This window comes from Rhizopus microsporus, assembly GCF_002708625.1.
Source record: "Rhizopus microsporus ATCC 52813 unplaced genomic scaffold scaffold_6, whole genome shotgun sequence".
Taxonomy (NCBI): domain Eukaryota; kingdom Fungi; phylum Mucoromycota; class Mucoromycetes; order Mucorales; family Rhizopodaceae; genus Rhizopus; species Rhizopus microsporus.
In genome coordinates, this window is record NW_019671921.1 from 1068973 (window position 1) to 1089303 (window position 20331).

The window sequence follows — 20331 nt, forward strand, 5'->3', positions numbered from 1 at the left end:
TCAGTCATTCATGACACAGTGTCACTAGTGACTGACTTTAGAAGTGGGTGGGTGACACCGCATCTTCATCGTCGTTATCGTCACATTGTAAAAGGTAATAAAAATAGAAGCTTGTGTGTTCGTAGTCTTTTGTAAGACTTGAGGTTCGTAGCAAAAGTGTTTAAAAGGTAAAGTTATAATAAAGGTTCGATGTGTGACCACCAGATCGTGTAAAGTTGATCAGACTGAGTTGTACAAAGTAAAAAGAATAAGAATAATAATATAAAGGTTCCTGAATCCACTTGATTGAATTATTCAGAAGTTAAAAAAAAGATAAAAATAAAAAGGAAAAGGTTGTGATTCAAATCGTAGGTGATTTATTGAATGAATTGAGCTTTTAGCAAAAGCATTGCTCTTTTTATATTGTTAAAAATAAGGTTGGTCGATATAAAGTTCATTTCATTTAAAGTTCATTTGGTTTAAGGTTCAAACGTTAAATGGAGAAACCTTAATCTCGCAGTCCAAAAAGAATCAGTTATGGTTATTAGTGCTACAATACAAGTCGTGAAGTTGGTGAGGATCACGAAGTTCATCTGTTTCAACTCCGCTATTGTTACAGTATAAGATACCAAAAAGGGTATCAATACCACCAATGTACAGGCCAAAAGAGAGAATTTTATTAGCCAATTTCAAACTCAGCAAAAAGTAGTTCAAAAAGAAGATGTGAGGCTACCAGGGGTCGAACCTGGAATCTCCTGATTCGTAGTCAGACGCCTTATCCATTGGGCCATAGCCCCTCACACATTTTTATTGCTTAAGTAATATAATTTATCTACATTTTTTAATCACGTGGAAAGTATATGATTGGTGGAGTTAACTTTTACCGTGGCATGTGACATTTCTGGTTACCAAACTAAGCTGCATGGCCTGAGGATCTTTTGGCTGATCATTTCAAAAATTGTTATGGAATGATCATGTTACTACATATTGTTAAGTTACCTTCTCTGCATGACCATTCAAGGGCCTTGTCTAGTTTATAAGACGTTGCTCAGACAATAGACCATAAACATCCAGTTGAAGAAGTTACTAGGACTTGTAAAGTTTCAATCTTTAAGAATCACTAAAAATACTTTTTTTCTTCTTTCTTCAATTAAAGAATAAAGTAGAGACTTCCAACTTTTACAGCAAGAACAGCATAAATACCGTAAAGTCAACAGAAAATGTGATTTTGAATTATTTCCATGTTTCTTAAAAAAAGGAATCACAGTAATATGAAACATTGTGTATGGAGAATTTCGAATATGTATGCAACTGCAAAACTGTTGATACTTTTTAGTTTATTTTCATGTTGTATTAAAAGAATATATAAATATCCACTGGGCCATATTGTACGTAATGAAAGAGATGTAGGGATTGAACATACAGTTTTTAATAATGGCGTAAATGAGGGGGTATTCCCATGTGGGTGTTGCCATAATGGTGCACGATTTCTTCATCTGAAGAAGCAATCTCACCTTCTTCCATTTCGTCGTCTTCATCATTTACCGTATTAGAGGTGCTGGTTGTAGTTGACGATGAAGCATCCATATGCGTAGACGGTCTAGAGAGTGTCATGTTTGTGTAGTATCTGTTATTGTTATATGAGGGTAGTGAGTATTGATTGTATCTGTACGCCTGTTGTTGAGATTTTAAAGGTTTAGTAAGAGGACGTGATTGTTGTGGTGGCTGATCATAGCGTGGTCGTTTTGCTGCCACATATTGCTCCGCATCCTCAGTATCTTCTCCTTCTTCCTCTTCTTCTTCTTCGTCTGAATCAGTTTCTACATCGCTTAAAGGTTTTCTTCCTGCCAAAAACGCGGCTCGTGCTGCTGCCATTTCTGGAGTTTCTTGCATGTAGCTGGGATTCATATAAATGGATGGTGATGGATGACTTGATGAAGCAGCGGCTGCAGGAGTTACTGCATCGTTTATCGTCGCTGCAGGTGCATTGCTGCTAGTTGTGCTAGGAGTCGCGCTTTCCTCAGGAGATTTTCGCTTTCGATTACGTGATGCTGCTGGTCTCTTTGGCGGGGGTCTTGGTCTAAGAATAAGCTCGCAAAGCGCATCAATACGTCTTGCGATTACTAAATCCTTTGGCCAAGTAATGCGTGTCAATATCTCTGCAGTTGTCTCAGGATTCGATTCTGTCGCGTCTTTGTTTTCATTATATTGCTGTACAATCTTATGAAATGGTAATTCAGGGTCACTAATCATGAGATCATGTCGTCCGATACCGTGTTTACAGATACCCTGTAATAGTGCCTTATCATGTAAGGGCACCTCCCACCATCTAGATTTGTATTAATAAAAGTGAATTTAAGAATAAGGGGCTACTTACGTTGGCAGGCCTGAAGTCTTTCTTGCCCTTAGCAAAGCTTCATCCAAGTCAGGAGCTACAATAACATGCTCACGAATTCGCTTCATTTGATCAACACGTTTTAAGGCTCTTCTTGCTTTATCATAAGGAATGGTTTCAACTAGCTGATCCGTTTCCTCTGCACCTGTAGTTGCAGGCTCTTCACTTGACTCTCGACTTTGCTGTTCATCATCTTCTGTTGACGAAGGCTTTTGTTGTCTCTTCATAATCTCCTTGCACGCACTAATGAACTTGTAATAATACACATCTAACGCAGCATCCGTCTTTTTGTCTAATCCAGATAATTCTCTAAATCGATCCCAGCGAATATTAGGATCACCATGAACTGTTTCAACGCCAAATGATAGAATAGTTCGTAAAAAGTCACTTCTGCTCTTCTTTTGCCATCGATTAGATGAGTCGCCTCGTTGACGGGTTGATCGACCATTTCCAGCAGCGGGACCACCTCTGCGCTTCTTGTTCTCAACACCTTGCTCTCGTAAAAAGGCTGCAATGATACGACGAAGACGCATACCAATGTCTGCCTTGGAGGGCCACACATAGACAGTAGCATCTTCTGAGCTGATGTCAGATACATCATCCTGCTGCTGTTTCTCGGTTCCTGCGTCGTCGTCATCTTCTTGAAGCGTTCCTGCTTTACTGTCATCGTACCTTTTGCCATAAAAGCAAAACTCCTTGTCTTTACGCATAGTTAAGTACTGTTGATAACCATGCTTACATATGCCTAGTAATAGATCACGGTCTTCTGCTTCTCCCCACCAGTCACAAGGCAAAGATCCACTCACTTTTGGAATTGGTAGCTGCTTAGCCTCTTCCCAATCCTTTGGTACAATCCTGTCCCGAACCATGTGAAGCATTTGAATTCTTAGCAAGAAATTACGGCCCTTTCTTTCAATATGTTCAATGTATTCAGGAGGTGCCTGAATCAAGAATGACCTAAATTCAGCAATCTGCTTCTTGGTAGCGCCTTTATAAGGAACCGTATGGTCACCACGTATTTCATCCTCTGCATCATTTTCCAAAATCATTTCAATATCCTCAACCAACTTTTTATCTTCTTCACTGTTGCCTTCAATTTGAGGAAGTACCTTACGCATCAATGAACGCGTGGCAGCCTTCAGATCTTTTTCAGAGCGACGAGGAAAATGAGCCTGCATTTGCTTCCATGGACCATAGCCATAGATCATCAACTTGCGTTCGTACTTTGTCTTTTCAGATAACGTCCAAGGGCGAATAGTATCACGTTTTCTTGACTTTTCACTCTCATCTTCATACGCGTCAGAGTCATCAGCATTGTCATTATCCGAGTAGGCATCATCCTGTCGTGCACCGAATCGCTGTACTTGTCTACGCTTTCGTGGCTCGTAGACAATTAAATCATTTTCATCCTGAACCTCTGTCACGTCCAGGTTAGCCTTGGCAGCCCACTTCTCCCAAAAATCAGGGTCGTCCAATTCAACATCTTGGCCTTCGACAGATGAAGAAAAGGTTGCCTTCGAAAAGATGGATCCCTTCTCGTTACCTTCGTGGCGAATCACCGTTGTGCGTCTCTCGAGAATTTGATCAATATCCTCTTCACAAAATTGTGCACTTTCTTCATCATCCATCACTGCACCATAGGCACCCTTCTTTAACAAATCTTCAATTTCTTTTTTGCTAAGTTCGTTCTTGGATACAGAAGAAGCGGTAGCAACTTCTTCATCCTTGGAAGAATTCATTCTTTGCATGACGGCCTTATCTAATCCAAGCTTCATGCCTGCACGATCAAACATGTCTTTCTCATAGGTGTTTCTGCAGATCAGGCGGTACACTTGAACAGGCTTTGTTTGGCCGATACGATGACAGCGTGCTTGTGCTTGTAAGTCGTTTTGGGGATTCCAGTCACTATCAAATATGATACAAGTGTCTGCAGCCTATAAAAAAGGGTTGATATTAGGTAAATTTTTTTTAGAGGTTCTTCGACATTACCGTCAAGTTAATACCAACACCACCAGCTCTTGTACATAATAAGAATACAAAAGATTCGGTAATAGGTAAAGTTGAGAATCTATCAATAGAAGCTTGCCTTTGTTCACTTGGAATACTTCCATCAATGCGTTCATGAGGATACTGTCTTCCTCTCAGGTAATCAGATAAAATGTCTAAGCAGCTATTACAAAAAAAAATGTCAACTTTACCATTTAAACCATGATTTTCTTACCTTGTGAATTGAGAGAAAATCAACACTTTGTGATTTCCCTCAAACAATTTACGTAATAGCTTATCAATCAACACCAGTTTTCCCGAAGATTGGACCAAGCAATTAAATTGGTCAAAAGGAGTAACTGCACCAGAATCTTTTATGATGACTTCTTCAGCGCCTTCTAATAAATAAGGATGGATACAGCACTTTCGAAGCTGCATCATGATGTTTCGTAGTTGTGGCATTTCCTTATTAGCTACAAAACAATAAGTTTACATCTATTTCAAAGCATACACATACGCCCTTACACTTTGTTCCTTTCTTTAAGAAGCTAAAGTTCTTTTCCAATATAGCGCGATACCATTTCTTTTGAGGGTTTGTCAATTCAACTTCAATCACCGTTTCTTCTTTTACAGGAATTGTCTTTTCAACATCTTCCTTGAAACGTCTGAGCATAATTGGCTTTAGCAGTGCCTGGAGCTTTTCGACTTCAGCAGCTGTCTGTAGTTTACCATACTCTGCAAAGAAAGCGCGTTCGTCATTGAATATTTCTGGCTGCATAAAGTTGAGCAAACTGTAGAGTTCATCCAGATTGTTTTGAAGTGGCGTGCCTGTCAGCAGTATTTTATGTTCAATATAAAACGTCTTTAGGACTTCTCCTACTTTTGATTGCTTGTTCTTTAATCTGTGAGCCTCGTCAAATACAGCACATTTCCACGGAATATCTTTGAGATGAGCAGCGCCTGCAGATGCCTATCAAATGCTGTTAGATCATGTTGTATGAATGATTAAATGGACATACCATCTCATAAGTTGTAATAAGAACATCAAACTTGTATCTATCGGGTATAGGTTTACTTTGGATGTCCTTGAAATAGAATTCGGTCTCCACCAACAGGTTTCGAGATAGGGTATTCCCGCGATAATCAATGACATTCAAGTCAGTCCATGCCTTAAACGCCCTTTCCCAGTGAGGCACAGCTAAAAGAAATTGGTTAATTTTTCATTCGCTTTAGGGCTTGATTTCATAACTTACTTGATAAGGGTGCAATGATCAAGAATGGGCCTCTCACATTCAATTGATAATAAAGATCATTCAAGAAAGCAACTGATTGAACCGTTTTGCCGAGGCCCATTTCATCTGCCAATATGCAAGAACGGTAGTTGTAGTAGCAGAATCTCAACCAATTCAAACCTTCTAATTGATATGGACGCAGTTCATTGCCAAACTTGTATTTTATGCTTGTTTCGTATTTTACAAATTGAGTATAATCAGGACGTCTAGGTGGATTAGATGCTTTTTCTGGAGGTATCACTCGATTGCGTTGATATTCATATATTTTGTTTTCATCCATCTTTTTTTTTTTTTTGTTAAGTCTTTAGTTATTCTCTATTTTTTATTTTACCTTTTGTACATCGTCTTCACTTTCCCATGTCGATGCATCATAAAACAATCCTTTCCATTTGACAAGATAATAGATCTTTGGTTCACCCGTGACGGCATCTCTCAATTCACCCTCATCAATAATACGATCAATCTTTAGATGCTCCGAAAAATCTTCCCCCCTTTGTCCATCTTGGTGCCACTTTGTCAAAAACTTCTTTACTCGATGTTTACCCAAATGTTCTCTTTCGATTTTTTCTTTGGGGACCCATTCTGCATGGTGATAACTAGAAAACTATATATATATATATATATATTTAATAATGCATATACATCATCTCCCCCTGAATGCATACCTTATATTTTACCAATAGTTCAGGCTGGTGCGTAGTTTCATTCATTCTGTAGTCCAAAATCTTTTCAAACGTCTTTGTTCCCATTGGAATCATCACTGTAGGGGTTTCTGTGGCTTGTTTATTAGCCGATTTAGTGGATGGTGAATCGTAATCACTATCTTCGTCTTCTTCGTCATCTTGCTGCATAATTTCTTCCATATCTTCGTCTTCTGAATCTTCTTCATACTTGATTGATTTCTTTTTTCTATGGCTTGCTCTTTTAGAAGAAGAAGAACCAGTAGTAGCAGCAGTAGTCATAGGCGCTGCTGGTTGTTGTAAAAACATGATTTGTTGTTGTTGTTGTTGACGATAATATTGCTGTTGCTGCTGCTGCTGCTGCTGTTGTTGTTGTTGTTGATGCTTTTGTTGAAGTAATAACAGTTCCTGTTGTTTTCTTTGTTCTACCAAATACTGTCGATAGTATGGATCCATTCTTTGATTGTACTGTTGCTGTCCTTGAATTGAATATGCCGTAGCAGCAGGATTGTTATTCAACAAATCAATGAACCCTCCTTGTTGAGACATAAAATGAGTTGGATATTGTGGGCTGTTATCAAAATATCCATTGTCTGTACCAAGTTGTGTATTAATGTATAATGACGCAGCAATATCGTTACTATTATTATAATTTCCACTACTTGTGTTATTGTTATTGCTCAAGAAGCTGTTAAGCAATTCTTCTTGTTGAAAGTAAGAATCTTGTTGTCGCTGTGTCATCAAGAGAGCAATCTGACTTTATGAATGTGCGTACTTAAAGATGAGAATGATGTCTCTTTTTTTTCTTCTTTTATTTATAAACGCACACAGACACAAACGAGCACACACACAGGGGAGAAAGAAAAAAAAAAAAGAAAGAAAAAAGAAAAAAGAAAATAAAAAAAGGAACAAAAAATAAAACAAAAAAAATCACTTTTTTTATAATATAAAATACATTTTGTACGTGTGTTTGAGAGAGAGAGAGTGTGTGGGTGTGTGAGTGGGTGTGTGTTTATGTATTTGAAATGGGTGTAAATTAAGCTTCGAGGTCACTGAATTTGGTTTCAATTTCCTTATAAAGAGCGGTATACTTTTCAACCAAGACACTTTCACCTTCTGCAGGGTCTTCAAACTTCATTGAGGATAACTTGTACAAGATATCACCCATGGAGTCACGGATCTTGGCCCAAGTGATTTGGTTGTTTGAAGCTTCAACTGCATGAGTAGCACGTTCATAAAAGCCAATCATGTTACGAAGCATCCAAGTTGTCTTGAAGAAGGGACAATAGCGATCATAGTTACTATAACCGTTTTGCTGAAGGAAGTCATCCTTGATGATCTGAGCAATTTCCAACGTAATCTTGTCGGTTTCGTTAAGACCAGACTTGCCGACCAATTGTACAATTTCAGAGAGATTTTCTTCCATTTGAAGAATTTCCTTACACTTGTCACGAAGACTGATGTATTCAGGGTCATGCTTTTCATAATAAGGTTCCAAGACCTTAATGTACTTGGAATAAGACAAGTTCCAGTTGACAGATGGGAAGTGCTTACGTTGAGCCAATTTCTTATCAAGGCCCCAAAAGACTTGGACAATACCAAGGGTAGAGGCTGTGACAGGATCAGAAAAGTCACCACCAGGAGGAGAAACTGCACCGACAACGGTGACACTACCCTCACGAGAGGGATTACCAAGACAAGTGGCACGGCCGGCACGTTCATAAAAGGAGGCAAGACGAGCACCAAGGTAAGCGGGATAACCGGAATCGGCAGGCATTTCTGCTAAACGACCAGAAATTTCACGAAGAGCTTCGGCCCAACGAGAGGTAGAATCAGCCATCATGGCAACATTCTTACCCATGTCACGGAAATATTCAGAAAGGGTAATACCGGTATAAATGGAAGCTTCACGAGCAGCGACAGGCATGTTGGAGGTATTGGCAACCAAGGTGGTACGCTTCATGATGGATTCTTTACGACCTTCCACTTCGATGGAAAGTTCAGGGAAATCCATTAGTACTTCAGCCATTTCATTACCTCTTTCACCACTATAAAAAAAAAAGAGTTAGACAGCTTATTTGTGTATATATGTGTTATTTACCATCCAACGTAGATGATAATATCTGAATTGGAGTATTTAGACAGGGATTGAGAAATGACAGTCTTGCCACAGCCAAAGGCACCGGGAATGGCAGTTGTACCGCCTTGAACACATGGGAATAAGGCATCCAAAACACGTTGACCGGTTAACAAGGGATGGTTGGCTGTTAACTTTTCAGCAACAGGACGAGGTGAACGGACAGGCCAGAGTTGTCTCATGGTATGCTTTGTGGTCTCTCCTTCAAATTCAGTTTCAAGAACGACATCGTCTACAGTGTATTGTCCCTTGGGAGCAATATAAGTGATCGTACCGCGGGATTTAGGAGGCAACATGATGTTGTGAATAGAGACAAGAGAGTTTTCATAGACTCTACCATAGATATCACCACCTGTAATATGGTCACCGACCTATATATATATCTTTTTAGTCAATGTAAACAGTCTCTTTCTTGTTTTGCATACTCGAAAGTTAAGAGGCTCAAAGTCCCAACCAAAGGATTTATCAAGGGCAGGAGTAGAGATACCACGGGGAATATAAATACTTTGGGAAACTTCATGAATAGCCTTTTAATAAAGAGAGGTAAGCATTTATATATTTGTTTACTATTATTATTATTGTTTTACCTTGAGCGGTCGCTGAATACCATCATAAATGTTTGACATAAGACCTATGGGATGATCATCAGTATATATTAAATATATGCAATAAAATACGTTACCAGGACCGAGTTCGACAGATAAAGGCTTACCAGATCTCAAGACGGGATCACCTACGGTCAAACCACCTTTTTTGGAAATGCGTTAGTTTATATTCTGAAACACCATTATTTCTCTTACCAGTTTCTTCGTAAACTTGAATCGTTGCCTTATCTCCATCAATACGGATGACTTCACCAACCAGTTCAGTGTGTCCGACACGAACCTATGAAAAGAAAGATAAGAAAGAGAGAAGAAAAAAAGAGAAGGGAGAGGAGGACATTACCAATTCATACATGGCTGAACCATGCATATTCTCCGCAACAACAACTGTTACAAGTTTAGAGATGAGCTCATTTGTAATATAACAATTTTACCTGGTCCAGAAACAGAAAAGATGGAACCAAAGTCTGATTCGCGTTCGTGGTCTCTAATTCTGGGCAAGTCTCTTTCTGCGTTTTCAAGTGCTCCAGCCTATATATGCGAGGTTAATATGTTGACAGTAACAAGAGCAGGAGAAAGTATGTCAATACCATTTGTTATTATGTATAAAAAAATATATATAAAAGAAGGAGTAAGAAAACTGTTTCGTCTGTCCTTTTTTTTTTTTTTATCAAAGTGGGCTTTTCTCATCAAGCGGAGGATGTGGCGAATTGAAAGGCAGCATCGGTACGTCACCTGTTTCACAACTTTTACACTATGTATGTATAAAGAACAAACCGAACTGCGTAAAGTAGAAGAAAACGTAAAAGAATGAACAATAAGAAAAAAATACATCCTCTTTTCCCTTCTTTTTTTGGTTATCTAGCAACTTTTATGCAACCAAGATATGTGTAATAGATGAAGCATTTATAGCCATAACTCAGATAATGCAATACAGAGCTATACATGATATTTATCATTCAAAACAAGCCTTTCATTATGCACACTCCCCCTTCTTTACTTCCCCCCTCTCTCTCTCCTTTATTTGTAATGATGACAGTTTCCATAAATAGTCACGTGTGCAATGCGTTGATTGGAGTATCCAACAATAACCAAACAGCATTTTTTATTTCTTTCTTTTTTCTCTCTCTCTTCTTTTTTCTCCCTTTATATTTTTCTTAAACATGTCTTCTGCTGCAAGTATTCTTAGACGTCAATTCAAAGGTTTTAGATTATATTAGCTATATAGCAACATGTATTTATTATTCTTTTTATAAAGAATTAACAAGGAATCCAGTTCCCGGATTTGTTGTAGATCTTAAAGATGACAATATATTTATTTGGTAAATCAATATTCTATATTGTATAAACTATATCTAACCTATTTATTTAGGGATGTCGCACTTATTGGTACACCAAAGACAATTTATGAAGGAGGATATTTTAAAGTAATACTGAAGCATATTTCAATAACCTTTCTAATGTTGTAATCTAGGCTACGATGACCTTTCCAGAAGATTATCCTTTTAACCCACCCACTTTTCGCTTTAACAATGAATTCTATCACCCTAATGGTAAGCAAACAAAGATTGATTAAAACATATTATTCATCATGTACACAGTCTACCCTGATGGAAGGCTTTGTATTTCTATACTTCATCCTGCGGGCAATGATCCGATTAGTGGAGAAGCACCAGAAGTAAGAAAAAAAAAGATGATGTCTATATTTTACTAAATTAAAAATTCCTTTCTTTTCCTTGTTCTCTCTCCTTTTTGTAGGAACGATGGAATCCTACTCAGGTAAATATAATACATACACACACATACACAAAAAGAGAGAGAGAGATGGCGTAGATAGATTTGAGCATATATACTTATTAATTATCGTTAGTCTGTAGAAAGTAATAATACCTTACAAAAAAAAGATGTATATATCCTAAATCATATGTAGGTGTACTTGTATCTATCATTTCCTTACTCGCAGACCCAAATTGCTCAAGTCCAGCTAATGTAGATGCAGGCGTAAGTAGGATCCCCATTGTGTGTATTATTTTATCCTCATCTTGCCATAGGTTGACTATAGAAAGAATCGTGAACTGTTTGAGAGTATTGTCAAAAGTATGTCTATTTTTGTATTTTATAGAATGATATTAACAGTGATATAGAACAAGTAGAAGCATCCAAGAAAGATATTCCCAAAGGGTTCAAAATGCCTGAATCAGAAAAAGACTTTATGCCCACAGCGCCACCAGAGATAGAAGAAGATGACAATTTGTAAGATAACCTTGGTGCGTTTGTCATTTACGTCATTTAACATGATTTATTATAGCTGGTATGAATCAGGAGATGAAAGTGACTTTGGTGTAGATGACTATGATGAAGAAGAAGACGACTAGATCACATCATTTTTAAATTGTGTAATAAAGATTTACAGGTTTTTAACCTAAAAGAAAAAAAAAATACAATGCCGTGCTGGGATTCAAATTGCTATTTTATATGTTCCTGAAACTTTTCTTGTTTCTCTTTTTCCCTTTTTTTCTAAACATAAAAACAATGGCTCAAAGACTGGACTCTATTTCTCGTGCAGCCAGTTTGACATGGAACCCAAAGCCACAGCTTTTGCTAGCAACAAGTGACCAAGATTATTTAGAGATTTTTAAACTTGATTCTGTTCATTTCAAACCAAGTCGTTTATGCAAAACAGCGACACACTTTAAGTATAATAATTAATAATACAGCATAAAGCCTTACACAGACTAAATAAAATAAAAAAAGGATCAACACACTCAGTTGGGGAAATCACCATAATCAAGCAGATGGTATTATTGCTGCTGGAACAGACCAAGGACATCTGGAGCTTTGGAGTCCGTTTGCTTTGATAAACAATAAAAGGTAATACAATAACAATAGTAACTTTAGCTAATACATATAAAAGCACTCAAGAGTCACTGATAATGAGAGACACGACGACACATACAACCGCAGTAAATGCTCTTGACTTCAATCCCTCTCAGCCCAATTTACTAGCTTCAGCTGGAAATCAAAGTGAGGTAACGTATGCGTGTGCGCATGTCATTTGTCTCTTCTTATTTTTTCATGGCTCTAGCGTATGTGTGATAGGTTTACATCTGGGACCTTTATCATCCTCACTCATCTTATAAACCTGGTCCTCGATCATCTAAAATGGACCATATTCGTGCTATAGCATGGAACGGACAAGTACAGCATATCCTATCCACCGCCTCGACAAACGGATATACCGTGGTCTGGGATATACGAAATAAGAAAGAAATTATGATCCTACCACAGCACCCAGCTGTCATCTCATCTATTGCGTGGCACCCTGATATTGTAAAGCGTGTGATCAACTATACGTATTTTTTGTAACCTTTTTTTTTTCTGTAGGCGACACAGATCGTTACTGCTGCTCATGATGGGACTATTTCATTATGGGACCTTCGACATGCACATACTCCAGAAAAAGTAATGAAAAGTCAAGACAGCGTATGTGGCCTGAGTTGGTGTAAACAAGATTCAAATTTGCTGTTATCAGGTGGAAAAGAAATTCTCTGCTGGAATCCAAACTTGGGGGAACTTTATGGAAAACTGGTCGAAAGCAAGGATTCGCTTCAAGTGGCCTGGTGTCCCTATCATCCTAGCATTATCGCTTCATCGTCACTTGCTGAATCTGTAAAGTTGAACGATTATAAAAAAAATTATGCGTGAGCTAAACATACTGCCGAATGTAGGTTGATATCCATCCTATTCAATCACTCAGGATAAGATCACCTCCAAGATGGCTACGCCGAACCACTACAGCCTCGTTTGGACATAATGGAAAGATAGCGGTCGTATTGAAGCATAGAGTATTATTGACAACAGTCAAAATAGATCCCGATATCATTAAGCGCTCTGAACAACTGGAATCGGCCACAAGCGATCTTGGTAGTGTAGACACGTTTATTAAAGACCGTATTCGAGAAAGTTGCGAAAAAGAAGACTGGACGATACTAAAGATACTTTTTGCAGACGACGCACGAGAGCAGCTCATACGGCATTTGGGGTTTAATAGGAATCAAGTGACCATGTCACATCAAGCACCTTCACCGCATTCCTTTTTTGGCAAAATGGTCAACCCCCTTCCGATACGCTTCCTCTCTTCTCCTTTAACGGACCGCTCGATTGCTGAATATGTGGGCCTTGGTGACTTTGAATCGGCGGTAGATGTATGTCTGGCATCAGAACGGTTCTCAGACGCACTGGCCATCGCAGCATGTCATAGTCCTGAACTGTTCAGTCGGGTCCACAAGACGTTTATTGAACGATATGCACACGAACATACCTACCTTCATCTCCTCGGAAACATCGTGAACCGAGACCTGGATTCTGTCGTCACCACTGCAGCCCTGGATGAATGGAAGTTTATCTTGGCCACTCTCTGTACCTTTGCCCAGCCTGGTGATCTGGCTCGGCTTTGTGAGTTATTGGGTGACCGTCTGATGAAAGCTCAGAAAGAAAAGCAGGCATTAATCTGCTACATGGCTGCAGGTCATTTGGCAAAGACTTTCAGTATTTGGATTGCTCGATTAGAAGAAAAGGAGAAATGCCAAGAAGAATACACCATTAGATTGCAGGAATTGGTTGAAAAGTTGACCATCTTTCGTAAAGCAATCCATTACCAAGAATCGACAGTGATAACCTCTCAGGGGACGTATGAGCTGGCTAGACTGTATGATACATACTGCGATTATGCTCAGCTTATGGCAGCGCAGGGGAAATTGGACATTGCATTAAAGTACATCAGTCTAGTCCCTGAAGGGTATAGCAAACGGGCATCTCTTGTTCCTAATCTGCAACCAGAGCATGGTGATGTAACGTCAACAGAGGTAGATCATTCAGCAGCATCTACTGCAGTAGTACCAGATACAGTGCATCCTTCGCCTTTAGCGCCACCTACAAGTGCAAGTTACCATACAGCTCCACGACAATGGCGTTCATAGAAAGAGTATATAAAAGAGGAGGGGTTAGTTACGACGTATTTCAACGGAAATTATTTTTCTTCCATACAATAAAAAAATACCTTGTGTGCATTCTACAAGCTTTAAAGAGACCTGTTTGTTCAGAATCGCTTTTTTAAAAAAGGCAATGTCCTTTTTCATCAACAAGAGCATATACAATCAGACAAAATTTAAGATGCATATATCACTGACAGCAAATATAGTAACGTAATATAAAGCTAATGCAAACCATTCTATTTACTTGCAATGCAGCTTTAGTAGATATTATGCAGCTCTTGTCTACAAATAAGTTCTATTACTTTAATTCTCTAAAAAAGCATAAACTTGGGACTAAATGAAGGAGAGGGAGGTAAAAGGCAAATATGATTACACGCGCGCACGGCATCAGGAACCATAAAGATAATCTACCGTAGATGATGCCATTCTTCCCCCTTGAGGGGAAGGCATATGACTATATATGCTCAGCTTTTATAATTGCGCAGGAAAAGATAAAAATTGCGCAAAAACACATCAGTTCCTGAAAAGATGCATCCAATGTAGAACAGTGATATAATATCAATAGAAGTAGCCAATACAGTAATAGTGCACATGTGTCTTTCTTTTGTGTTCATTGTCCTGTTCGTTCTAGACAATGACGGGTATTTTCATCTCAAGATGTAACACAAAATATATTCCATCTTATTACACCTTCTCCTTGGTTCATTGTGACACAAACACTAATGAAGGTGATACTGATCATAAAGCTACAGACAAGAACCAGCCCTATCTGTGGCAAAATGAAAATGAGATGTTGCTTGTTTGGATGACGTTAACTTAGTTGGAGCGCTAACGAAAAGATAATGTGTGAAGAAATGAGCAAGTGTGGCATATAAGCATAGTTCATCATGCCGATCTTTTTTTTTTACAGTGATAAGAATGATGTGTAACATTGTCAATCAAAAAATTCTGTTAAAAATAAATTGACCCTGGGTTAAAAACACATTGACGTTGATCTTGTCAAAATGGGCTTTATTTGATTCGTATTTAAGGCATACTCTAGGCCACTTGTCGTAAAAAGGATGCCCTGAAGAGAGAGAAAGAGAAAAGTTGTTGCATATGACTTGCAAATAAGATTCCCTTGTGTAAATCCATGGATGAATGCAAAAGCATTTGAAAAATACGAGAGACCCCTCGTGAGGGGGTACTGTCATTAATGGCTGGTAAGCGAACCTAAATCAGAATGTTCTTTCATCACTGACGCTTTTTTTTTTTCCTCTTGAAGGATGATCCTTGATCATCCCCTTTGTTGGTACTGTTCCTGGAGATTGAGACAATATTAATGGTCTTGCGGATACAATGAAAATTCTGTATAAAAAGTAAAAGTTTGATTTTATAATGATGCTTATAAATACTCATATATTAGAATCATCCAGTAAATCAATGTGTTTATTGGCCTCACTGTTGTTATTTTTAATGGCATATATAAATACCTAACAATATAAACTCGACTAGTCTAAAATCGTACACTATCTCTTAAAGCTAAACTATAAATGATTTTTATAACAAACAAACAATCGTCATCTAGTATAAATATGTGATAAAGAACAGAAAGAAATGATTGATAATGGATTAATGTAAATTTACTGTTTTAGTACAACCTAGATTCTTTATTGTACAACAAAGTAAAAAGTAAAGAGTGATCTTCAGAGTTAAATCAAAGCATGAAAAAAGAAACAAAACTGTCTTTGGTTCTAATCGAATAAAAAGAGAGAGGACATTTTCTTATTTGTTCCTTTTTGTGTATTTCAAACTAAATTTAAACTTTTTTTTTAATTCTAAACTCACTATTCTAGCCTCTTTCTTTCCTTTTCTCTCTCTCTCGTCCTTCTTTCTTTTTGTATATAGACCTCATCCTCCCTTCACTTATATAATATTACCTAGCCATAATGCCAAGAATGAGTTACAAATCAGGCACACAAGATGTGGTAGTCGATCAACTTAAAGTACTTGAACCCTCATCGTCAAGAACTTCATTATTCAAGCCAATCAAGAAATCTACAAAGAGCCTTCATCGTAGAAGACATACAATAGATGCTTGGAATCATTTGGATGAACCGCTGATTCCATGTCGAAGATTATCCTCATCTGAATTAAAAAAAAAAGTAGTACAGCCACCTCATAAAAGAATATTAGTCACTGGTGGAGCAGGATACATTGGAAGCCACACTTGTCTAGAGCTATTAAATGCTGGATATGATATCGTTGTCATGGATAATATGATAAACTCAAACAAAGGTAACAGAGAGAGAGAGACTTTTTTGTGTGTATATATGCTCATAGCATCCAATAGAAGCACTATACCGAGTAGAAAGACTAGCTGGTAGACCAATTGTGTTTATGAAGGGAGATGTCACACATGAATCAGACTTGGAGCAAGTATTTCAACATTATCAGTTCTGGGCAGTCATTCATTTTGCTGCTATCAAGGTAAAGAAGGAAAGAAAAGGAAAAAGTGTGTAACAAGGTATTCACACACGTATATAGGCTGTGGGTGAATCAACTCGCATTCCATTAGAATATTATCATAACAATCTTACAGGGACATTAAACCTACTAAGAGTCATGAAACGATACAATATCAAAAACATTGTGTTTTCATCAAGTGCCACAGTCTATGGTGAATCAGAAGTGATGCCTGTGAATGAATCATGTCCATTAGGACCAGTGACGAACCCATATGGAAAAACGAAATTATTTGCCGAAGAAATATTACGAGACTTGTATGAGTCTGATCCAGAGTGGAATGTTATCTTGTTAAGGCAAGTATAGTAGATCATATACATATACGGCAAATAATCTCACCCTATTTCGATAGATACTTTAACCCAGTGGGAGCACATATGTCTGGAATGATTGGAGAGCATCCACAAGGTGTACCCAATAATTTATTACCATATGTAGTCAAGGTGCTACAAGGTCATTTACCCTTTGTCCATATTTATGGAAACGATTACGATACAGTGGATGGCACAGGAGTAAGAGATTATATTCATGTCTGTGATTTGGCTACAGGACATGTTGCTGCATTAAAAAAGCTAGAAGAGAAGCCTGGTTGTAAAGCATATAATCTCGGGACAGGTGCTGGTTACTCTGTCTTGGAAATAATTCACGCTATGGAACGAGCAACACATAAAAAGATTCCCTACAAGGTAATTTAAAACATGTTGTATTTGCCCTTTTTTATCTAATCAACATATTTATATGTGTGTGAAGATCGAAAGTAGAAGACCCGGTGACGTTGCTATCTGTACAGCAGACGCTTCATTGGCAAATAAAGAACTTGGCTGGCATCCTCTTTATACAATGGATGATATGTGTCAAGACATCTGGAGATGGACTCAGCGAAATCCTAATGGTTATGATGGTGAATTATTATAAAACCGAGACTATTTCTATTTATGGAAATGTTGTATGGTGTATTTGTCTCTATTATTATTTTCCTCTCTCTCTCTCTCTCTCTCTCTCTATAATTCGCTTTATTTTTTTCTCTTCTTTTATTTGCTGATATAATCTGATAATCCCATTTCTTCTTCCGTTTGCCTTTTCTCTTTTTAATAAAATTAATGCCTACCTCATCTACAGCAGCTGCTAGTCCAGGCCACTCACATAATGTCGTTGGTGTACATTATAAAGTTGGAAAAAAGATTGGCGAAGGAAGTTTTGGTATCATTTATGAAGGTTCGAAAATAAACAACAAAGCAAAAGCAACATAATTAACTCAACCGGAAACTTTATAGGCGTCAACTTGTTGAATAATCAACCTGTGGCAATCAAGTTTGAGCCAAGAAAGAGTGATGCCCCACAATTAAGAGACGAATATCGAACTTACAAAATTATGGCTGGCTCCGGTAAAACATTTAACTTCAAAAGGGATTATAAGCTAATTTATATTTTTTATACAGTGGGTATTCCTACAGCCTACTATTTTGGTCAAGAAGGTCTTCACAACATCCTCGTCATTGATTTGCTCGGCCCAAGTCTGGAAGATATGTTTGATACCTGTGGTAGACGCTTTAGTATCAAAACAACAGCTATGCTCGCAAAGCAAATGGTACAAGTAGTTCAAATAAGGATTTTTTTATGCATACACTCATACTCAATTGTTACTTAGCTAACTCGAGTACAGACTATACATGAAAAGAACCTTATTTATAGAGACATTAAGCCAGATAACTTTTTGATTGGCAAACCTGGCACAGATGCAGAAAATCAAATATTTATTGTAGACTTTGGTATGGCTAAATTATATAGAGATCCAAAGACAAAACAGCATATTCCTTATCGTGAACGTAAGAGTCTGTCTGGAACTGCTCGTTATATGAGTATCAACACTCATTTAGGAAGAGGTGCACGCATCTATACTTTGCATACTACTACTTCTTACTGACGTATTGACATATATAGAGCAATCTCGTCGTGACGACCTTGAATCACTCGGTCATGTGTTCATGTACTTCCTGAGAGGCTCTTTACCTTGGCAAGGATTAAAAGCTGCTACAAATAAACAAAAATACGAAAAAATTGGTGAAAAGAAGCAAACGACAGCTATTAAAGATCTCTGTGATGGATATCCAGGTAATAAAACGAATGTTATTTTCTTTGGAAACTAATTTGGACAATAGAGGAATTTGGCATCTATCTTCAATATGTGCGTAAATTAGGCTTTGAGGAAACTCCTGATTATGACTTTTTACGAAGTCTTTTTACAAAAGCCATTGAAAAGATTGGTGAAGTGGAAGATAGTGTCTATGACTGGATGTTATTGAATAACGGCAAGGGCTGGCAGGTAAGATTTTAAATATAAATAGTTTCCTTTTTATACTGACATGTACATAAAGTCTTCATCTAAACGACAAACACGACAACAAACAACAGCAAAACGGTTTATTGAAAACAATACCAACAACAATGCAACCGCACGCCAAATAAAAGACTCGAACCAAAATGAACTAAACCATCATCAGAGCCAACAACAACAACAACAACAAAGACAATTAGAGCAGCAGCACCAAAAGAAACCTAGCTTTTGGTCAAAACTTTCATGTGGATTATGTCAGTAAATCTCTCTCTCTCTCTCTCTCTCTCTTTATATCTTTTTTCTTTCTTCTCTTTACTATTAGTATCTTATAATGTACAGTAATCATATGCAAGTTTTCAAATAGAGAGCTTGTCTACTGAAATAAACAAGAAAGAAAGCCTTGGCATGCGGAGTGTACAGATGATGAAAGGAGTTGTGATATCAACTATGCATCAATTCACTATGTGACAAGCTTGCTTCTCTGTAAAGCAACATGCTCCCTCTCCATATTTCTCATGCTTTTCTGTATATATATGCAATAGATCGTCATTTTATTTCAAACAATGATTGTTTATTTTTTTTTTGTTTTTCTGCTCCAAATTATGGGATGTTTATGGAGCTGCAATGTAAGACAAGAAATATAATTTTGAATGAATGAGGTTGCTCTGTAGTACTTTTCAAATTTGTCATAAGGAGGATGCCACTGAGTTGTGTATGATCAACATTTTTGAGTATATGGGTCGGTAGTACACGATAAAAAGGCGGATATGACAGATAATATGATTGATATATTACTTGATATGCTCCTATTCTATTTAGGTTAAAAGTCCCAAATAAGTTACAAATGTAGTATCAGTTCACTTGTACAATAATAAACTTTTAGGTTTTATACTTTATTTATGATGAACGTGTTGAATTCACTATATTCAATACACGCATTACGGAAAGTATATATACGTTATAACGCCACAATTCTTTTTCATCAAATATTTATTTAACTTTGAGAATATTTATATACTAGATTTGTTTTGTGAATAAGGATTCGAAATTTGAAGGCAAATTTAAAAAGATATGCTTATGAATAAAATATTGCTGTGATATATATTTTAGAAAATAGGGTTTTCAAGCTATACTACGAGATGATAATAATTCTTTTGAAAATAAACATTTTGTAATATCAGTATTAAGATTTGAGAAACAAACGAGTTTTTTAATATTGATGAATGATTGAGAGCCTTGCAATGTAAAATGCTTATGATTTGAGTGAATGCTCTTTTAAAGTTAAAATGTGAAAGAAATCTACTGTGATCTTTAGACGCATTTAATAGATCAAATAAAAATTATAAAAGTGATTTTTACTTTATTGAATGACTTTTTTAAACTCTCACAAGAGTCAAAAGTATTTATTACAAGAAAACTACAAAAA

The 20331-nt window shown here is 37.3% G+C and overlaps 6 protein-coding genes and 1 non-coding gene across 7 annotated transcripts; 4 read left to right on the forward strand and 3 right to left on the reverse strand.

The window, feature by feature from the left end:
- Positions 1-703: 703 nt before the first annotated feature.
- Positions 704-776, reverse strand: RHIMIDRAFT_t23. The gene has a single exon. It is a non-coding gene; the product is annotated as a tRNA-Arg (tRNA).
- Positions 777-1407: 631 nt separating this feature from the next.
- RHIMIDRAFT_236818 (uncharacterized protein) lies at positions 1408-7073 on the reverse strand (the record flags this gene model as incomplete). The annotated part of the gene is made up of 9 exons (XM_023608642.1): positions 1408-2308; positions 2357-4308; positions 4364-4544; positions 4596-4833; positions 4886-5330; positions 5380-5558; positions 5614-5932; positions 5984-6256; positions 6318-7073. The coding sequence occupies 9 exons, from the start codon at positions 7071-7073 to the stop codon at positions 1408-1410; spliced, it is 5244 nt and encodes a 1747-aa protein (XP_023467473.1).
- Positions 7074-7255: 182 nt separating this feature from the next.
- On the reverse strand, positions 7256-9710 carry RHIMIDRAFT_124625 (V-type ATPase). Its single transcript, XM_023605449.1, has 9 exons — positions 9662-9710; positions 9506-9602; positions 9415-9458; positions 9270-9354; positions 9152-9217; positions 9057-9100; positions 8895-8996; positions 8434-8840; positions 7256-8380 (listed from the first exon to the last, which is right to left on the reverse strand). Exons 1-9 carry the CDS (start codon positions 9662-9664, stop codon positions 7369-7371), a joined length of 1860 nt encoding a protein of 619 aa, XP_023467474.1. The 5' UTR covers positions 9665-9710; the 3' UTR covers positions 7256-7368.
- Positions 9711-10204: 494 nt separating this feature from the next.
- On the forward strand, positions 10205-11583 carry RHIMIDRAFT_280418 (uncharacterized protein). Its single transcript, XM_023612905.1, has 11 exons — positions 10205-10274; positions 10330-10393; positions 10444-10498; positions 10546-10624; positions 10673-10749; positions 10830-10850; positions 10942-10951; positions 11002-11072; positions 11123-11168; positions 11216-11324; positions 11380-11583. The coding sequence occupies exons 1-11, from the start codon at positions 10235-10237 to the stop codon at positions 11444-11446; spliced, it is 639 nt and encodes a 212-aa protein (XP_023467475.1). The 5' UTR covers positions 10205-10234; the 3' UTR covers positions 11447-11583.
- Positions 11560-14338, forward strand: RHIMIDRAFT_280427 (WD40 repeat-like protein). The gene is made up of 6 exons (XM_023612906.1): positions 11560-11767; positions 11826-11942; positions 11986-12100; positions 12171-12401; positions 12456-12740; positions 12800-14338. The coding sequence occupies exons 1-6, from the start codon at positions 11604-11606 to the stop codon at positions 14048-14050; spliced, it is 2163 nt and encodes a 720-aa protein (XP_023467476.1). The 5' UTR covers positions 11560-11603; the 3' UTR covers positions 14051-14338.
- Positions 14339-15829: 1491 nt separating this feature from the next.
- RHIMIDRAFT_280445 (UDP-glucose 4-epimerase) lies at positions 15830-17570 on the forward strand. Its single transcript, XM_023612907.1, has 5 exons — positions 15830-16342; positions 16398-16534; positions 16592-16866; positions 16923-17256; positions 17321-17570. The coding sequence occupies exons 1-5, from the start codon at positions 15994-15996 to the stop codon at positions 17483-17485; spliced, it is 1260 nt and encodes a 419-aa protein (XP_023467477.1). The 5' UTR covers positions 15830-15993; the 3' UTR covers positions 17486-17570.
- A 100-nt stretch (positions 17571-17670) lies between these two features.
- RHIMIDRAFT_201372 (kinase-like protein) lies at positions 17671-18905 on the forward strand (the record flags this gene model as incomplete). Its single annotated transcript, XM_023606535.1, has 6 exons — positions 17671-17785; positions 17845-17955; positions 18010-18158; positions 18219-18453; positions 18512-18682; positions 18730-18905. The coding sequence occupies 6 exons, from the start codon at positions 17671-17673 to the stop codon at positions 18903-18905; spliced, it is 957 nt and encodes a 318-aa protein (XP_023467478.1).
- Positions 18906-20331: the final 1426 nt, after the last annotated feature.

Bases quoted from the DNA above. Each gene is read 5' to 3' on its own strand.
- RHIMIDRAFT_124625 (XM_023605449.1), bottom strand. The intron at 9,459-9,505 runs GTAAAATTGTTA...AACTTGTAACAG, and splicing joins CTTTTCTGTTTCTGGACCAG to TTGTTGTTGCGGAGAATATG. The intron at 8,381-8,433 runs GTAAATAACACA...TTTTTTTTATAG, and splicing joins ATTATCATCTACGTTGGATG to TGGTGAAAGAGGTAATGAAA.
- RHIMIDRAFT_280418 (XM_023612905.1), top strand. From the start codon at position 10,235: ATGTCTTCTGCTGCAAGTATTCTTAGACGTCAATTCAAAG. The intron at 10,275-10,329 runs GTTTTAGATTAT...CTTTTTATAAAG, and splicing joins TCTTAGACGTCAATTCAAAG to AATTAACAAGGAATCCAGTT. The intron at 10,394-10,443 runs GTAAATCAATAT...CTATTTATTTAG, and splicing joins GATGACAATATATTTATTTG to GGATGTCGCACTTATTGGTA.
- RHIMIDRAFT_280427 (XM_023612906.1), top strand. From the start codon at position 11,604: ATGGCTCAAAGACTGGACTCTATTTCTCGTGCAGCCAGTTTGACATGG. The intron at 12,402-12,455 runs GTAAAGCGTGTG...TTTTTTCTGTAG, and splicing joins TTGCGTGGCACCCTGATATT to GCGACACAGATCGTTACTGC. The intron at 12,741-12,799 runs GTAAAGTTGAAC...TGCCGAATGTAG, and splicing joins CATCGTCACTTGCTGAATCT to GTTGATATCCATCCTATTCA.
- RHIMIDRAFT_280445 (XM_023612907.1), top strand. From the start codon at position 15,994: ATGCCAAGAATGAGTTACAAATCAGGCACACAAGATGTGGTAGTCGAT. The intron at 16,535-16,591 runs GTAAAGAAGGAA...ACACGTATATAG, and splicing joins TTCATTTTGCTGCTATCAAG to GCTGTGGGTGAATCAACTCG. The intron at 16,867-16,922 runs GCAAGTATAGTA...CTATTTCGATAG, and splicing joins TGGAATGTTATCTTGTTAAG to ATACTTTAACCCAGTGGGAG.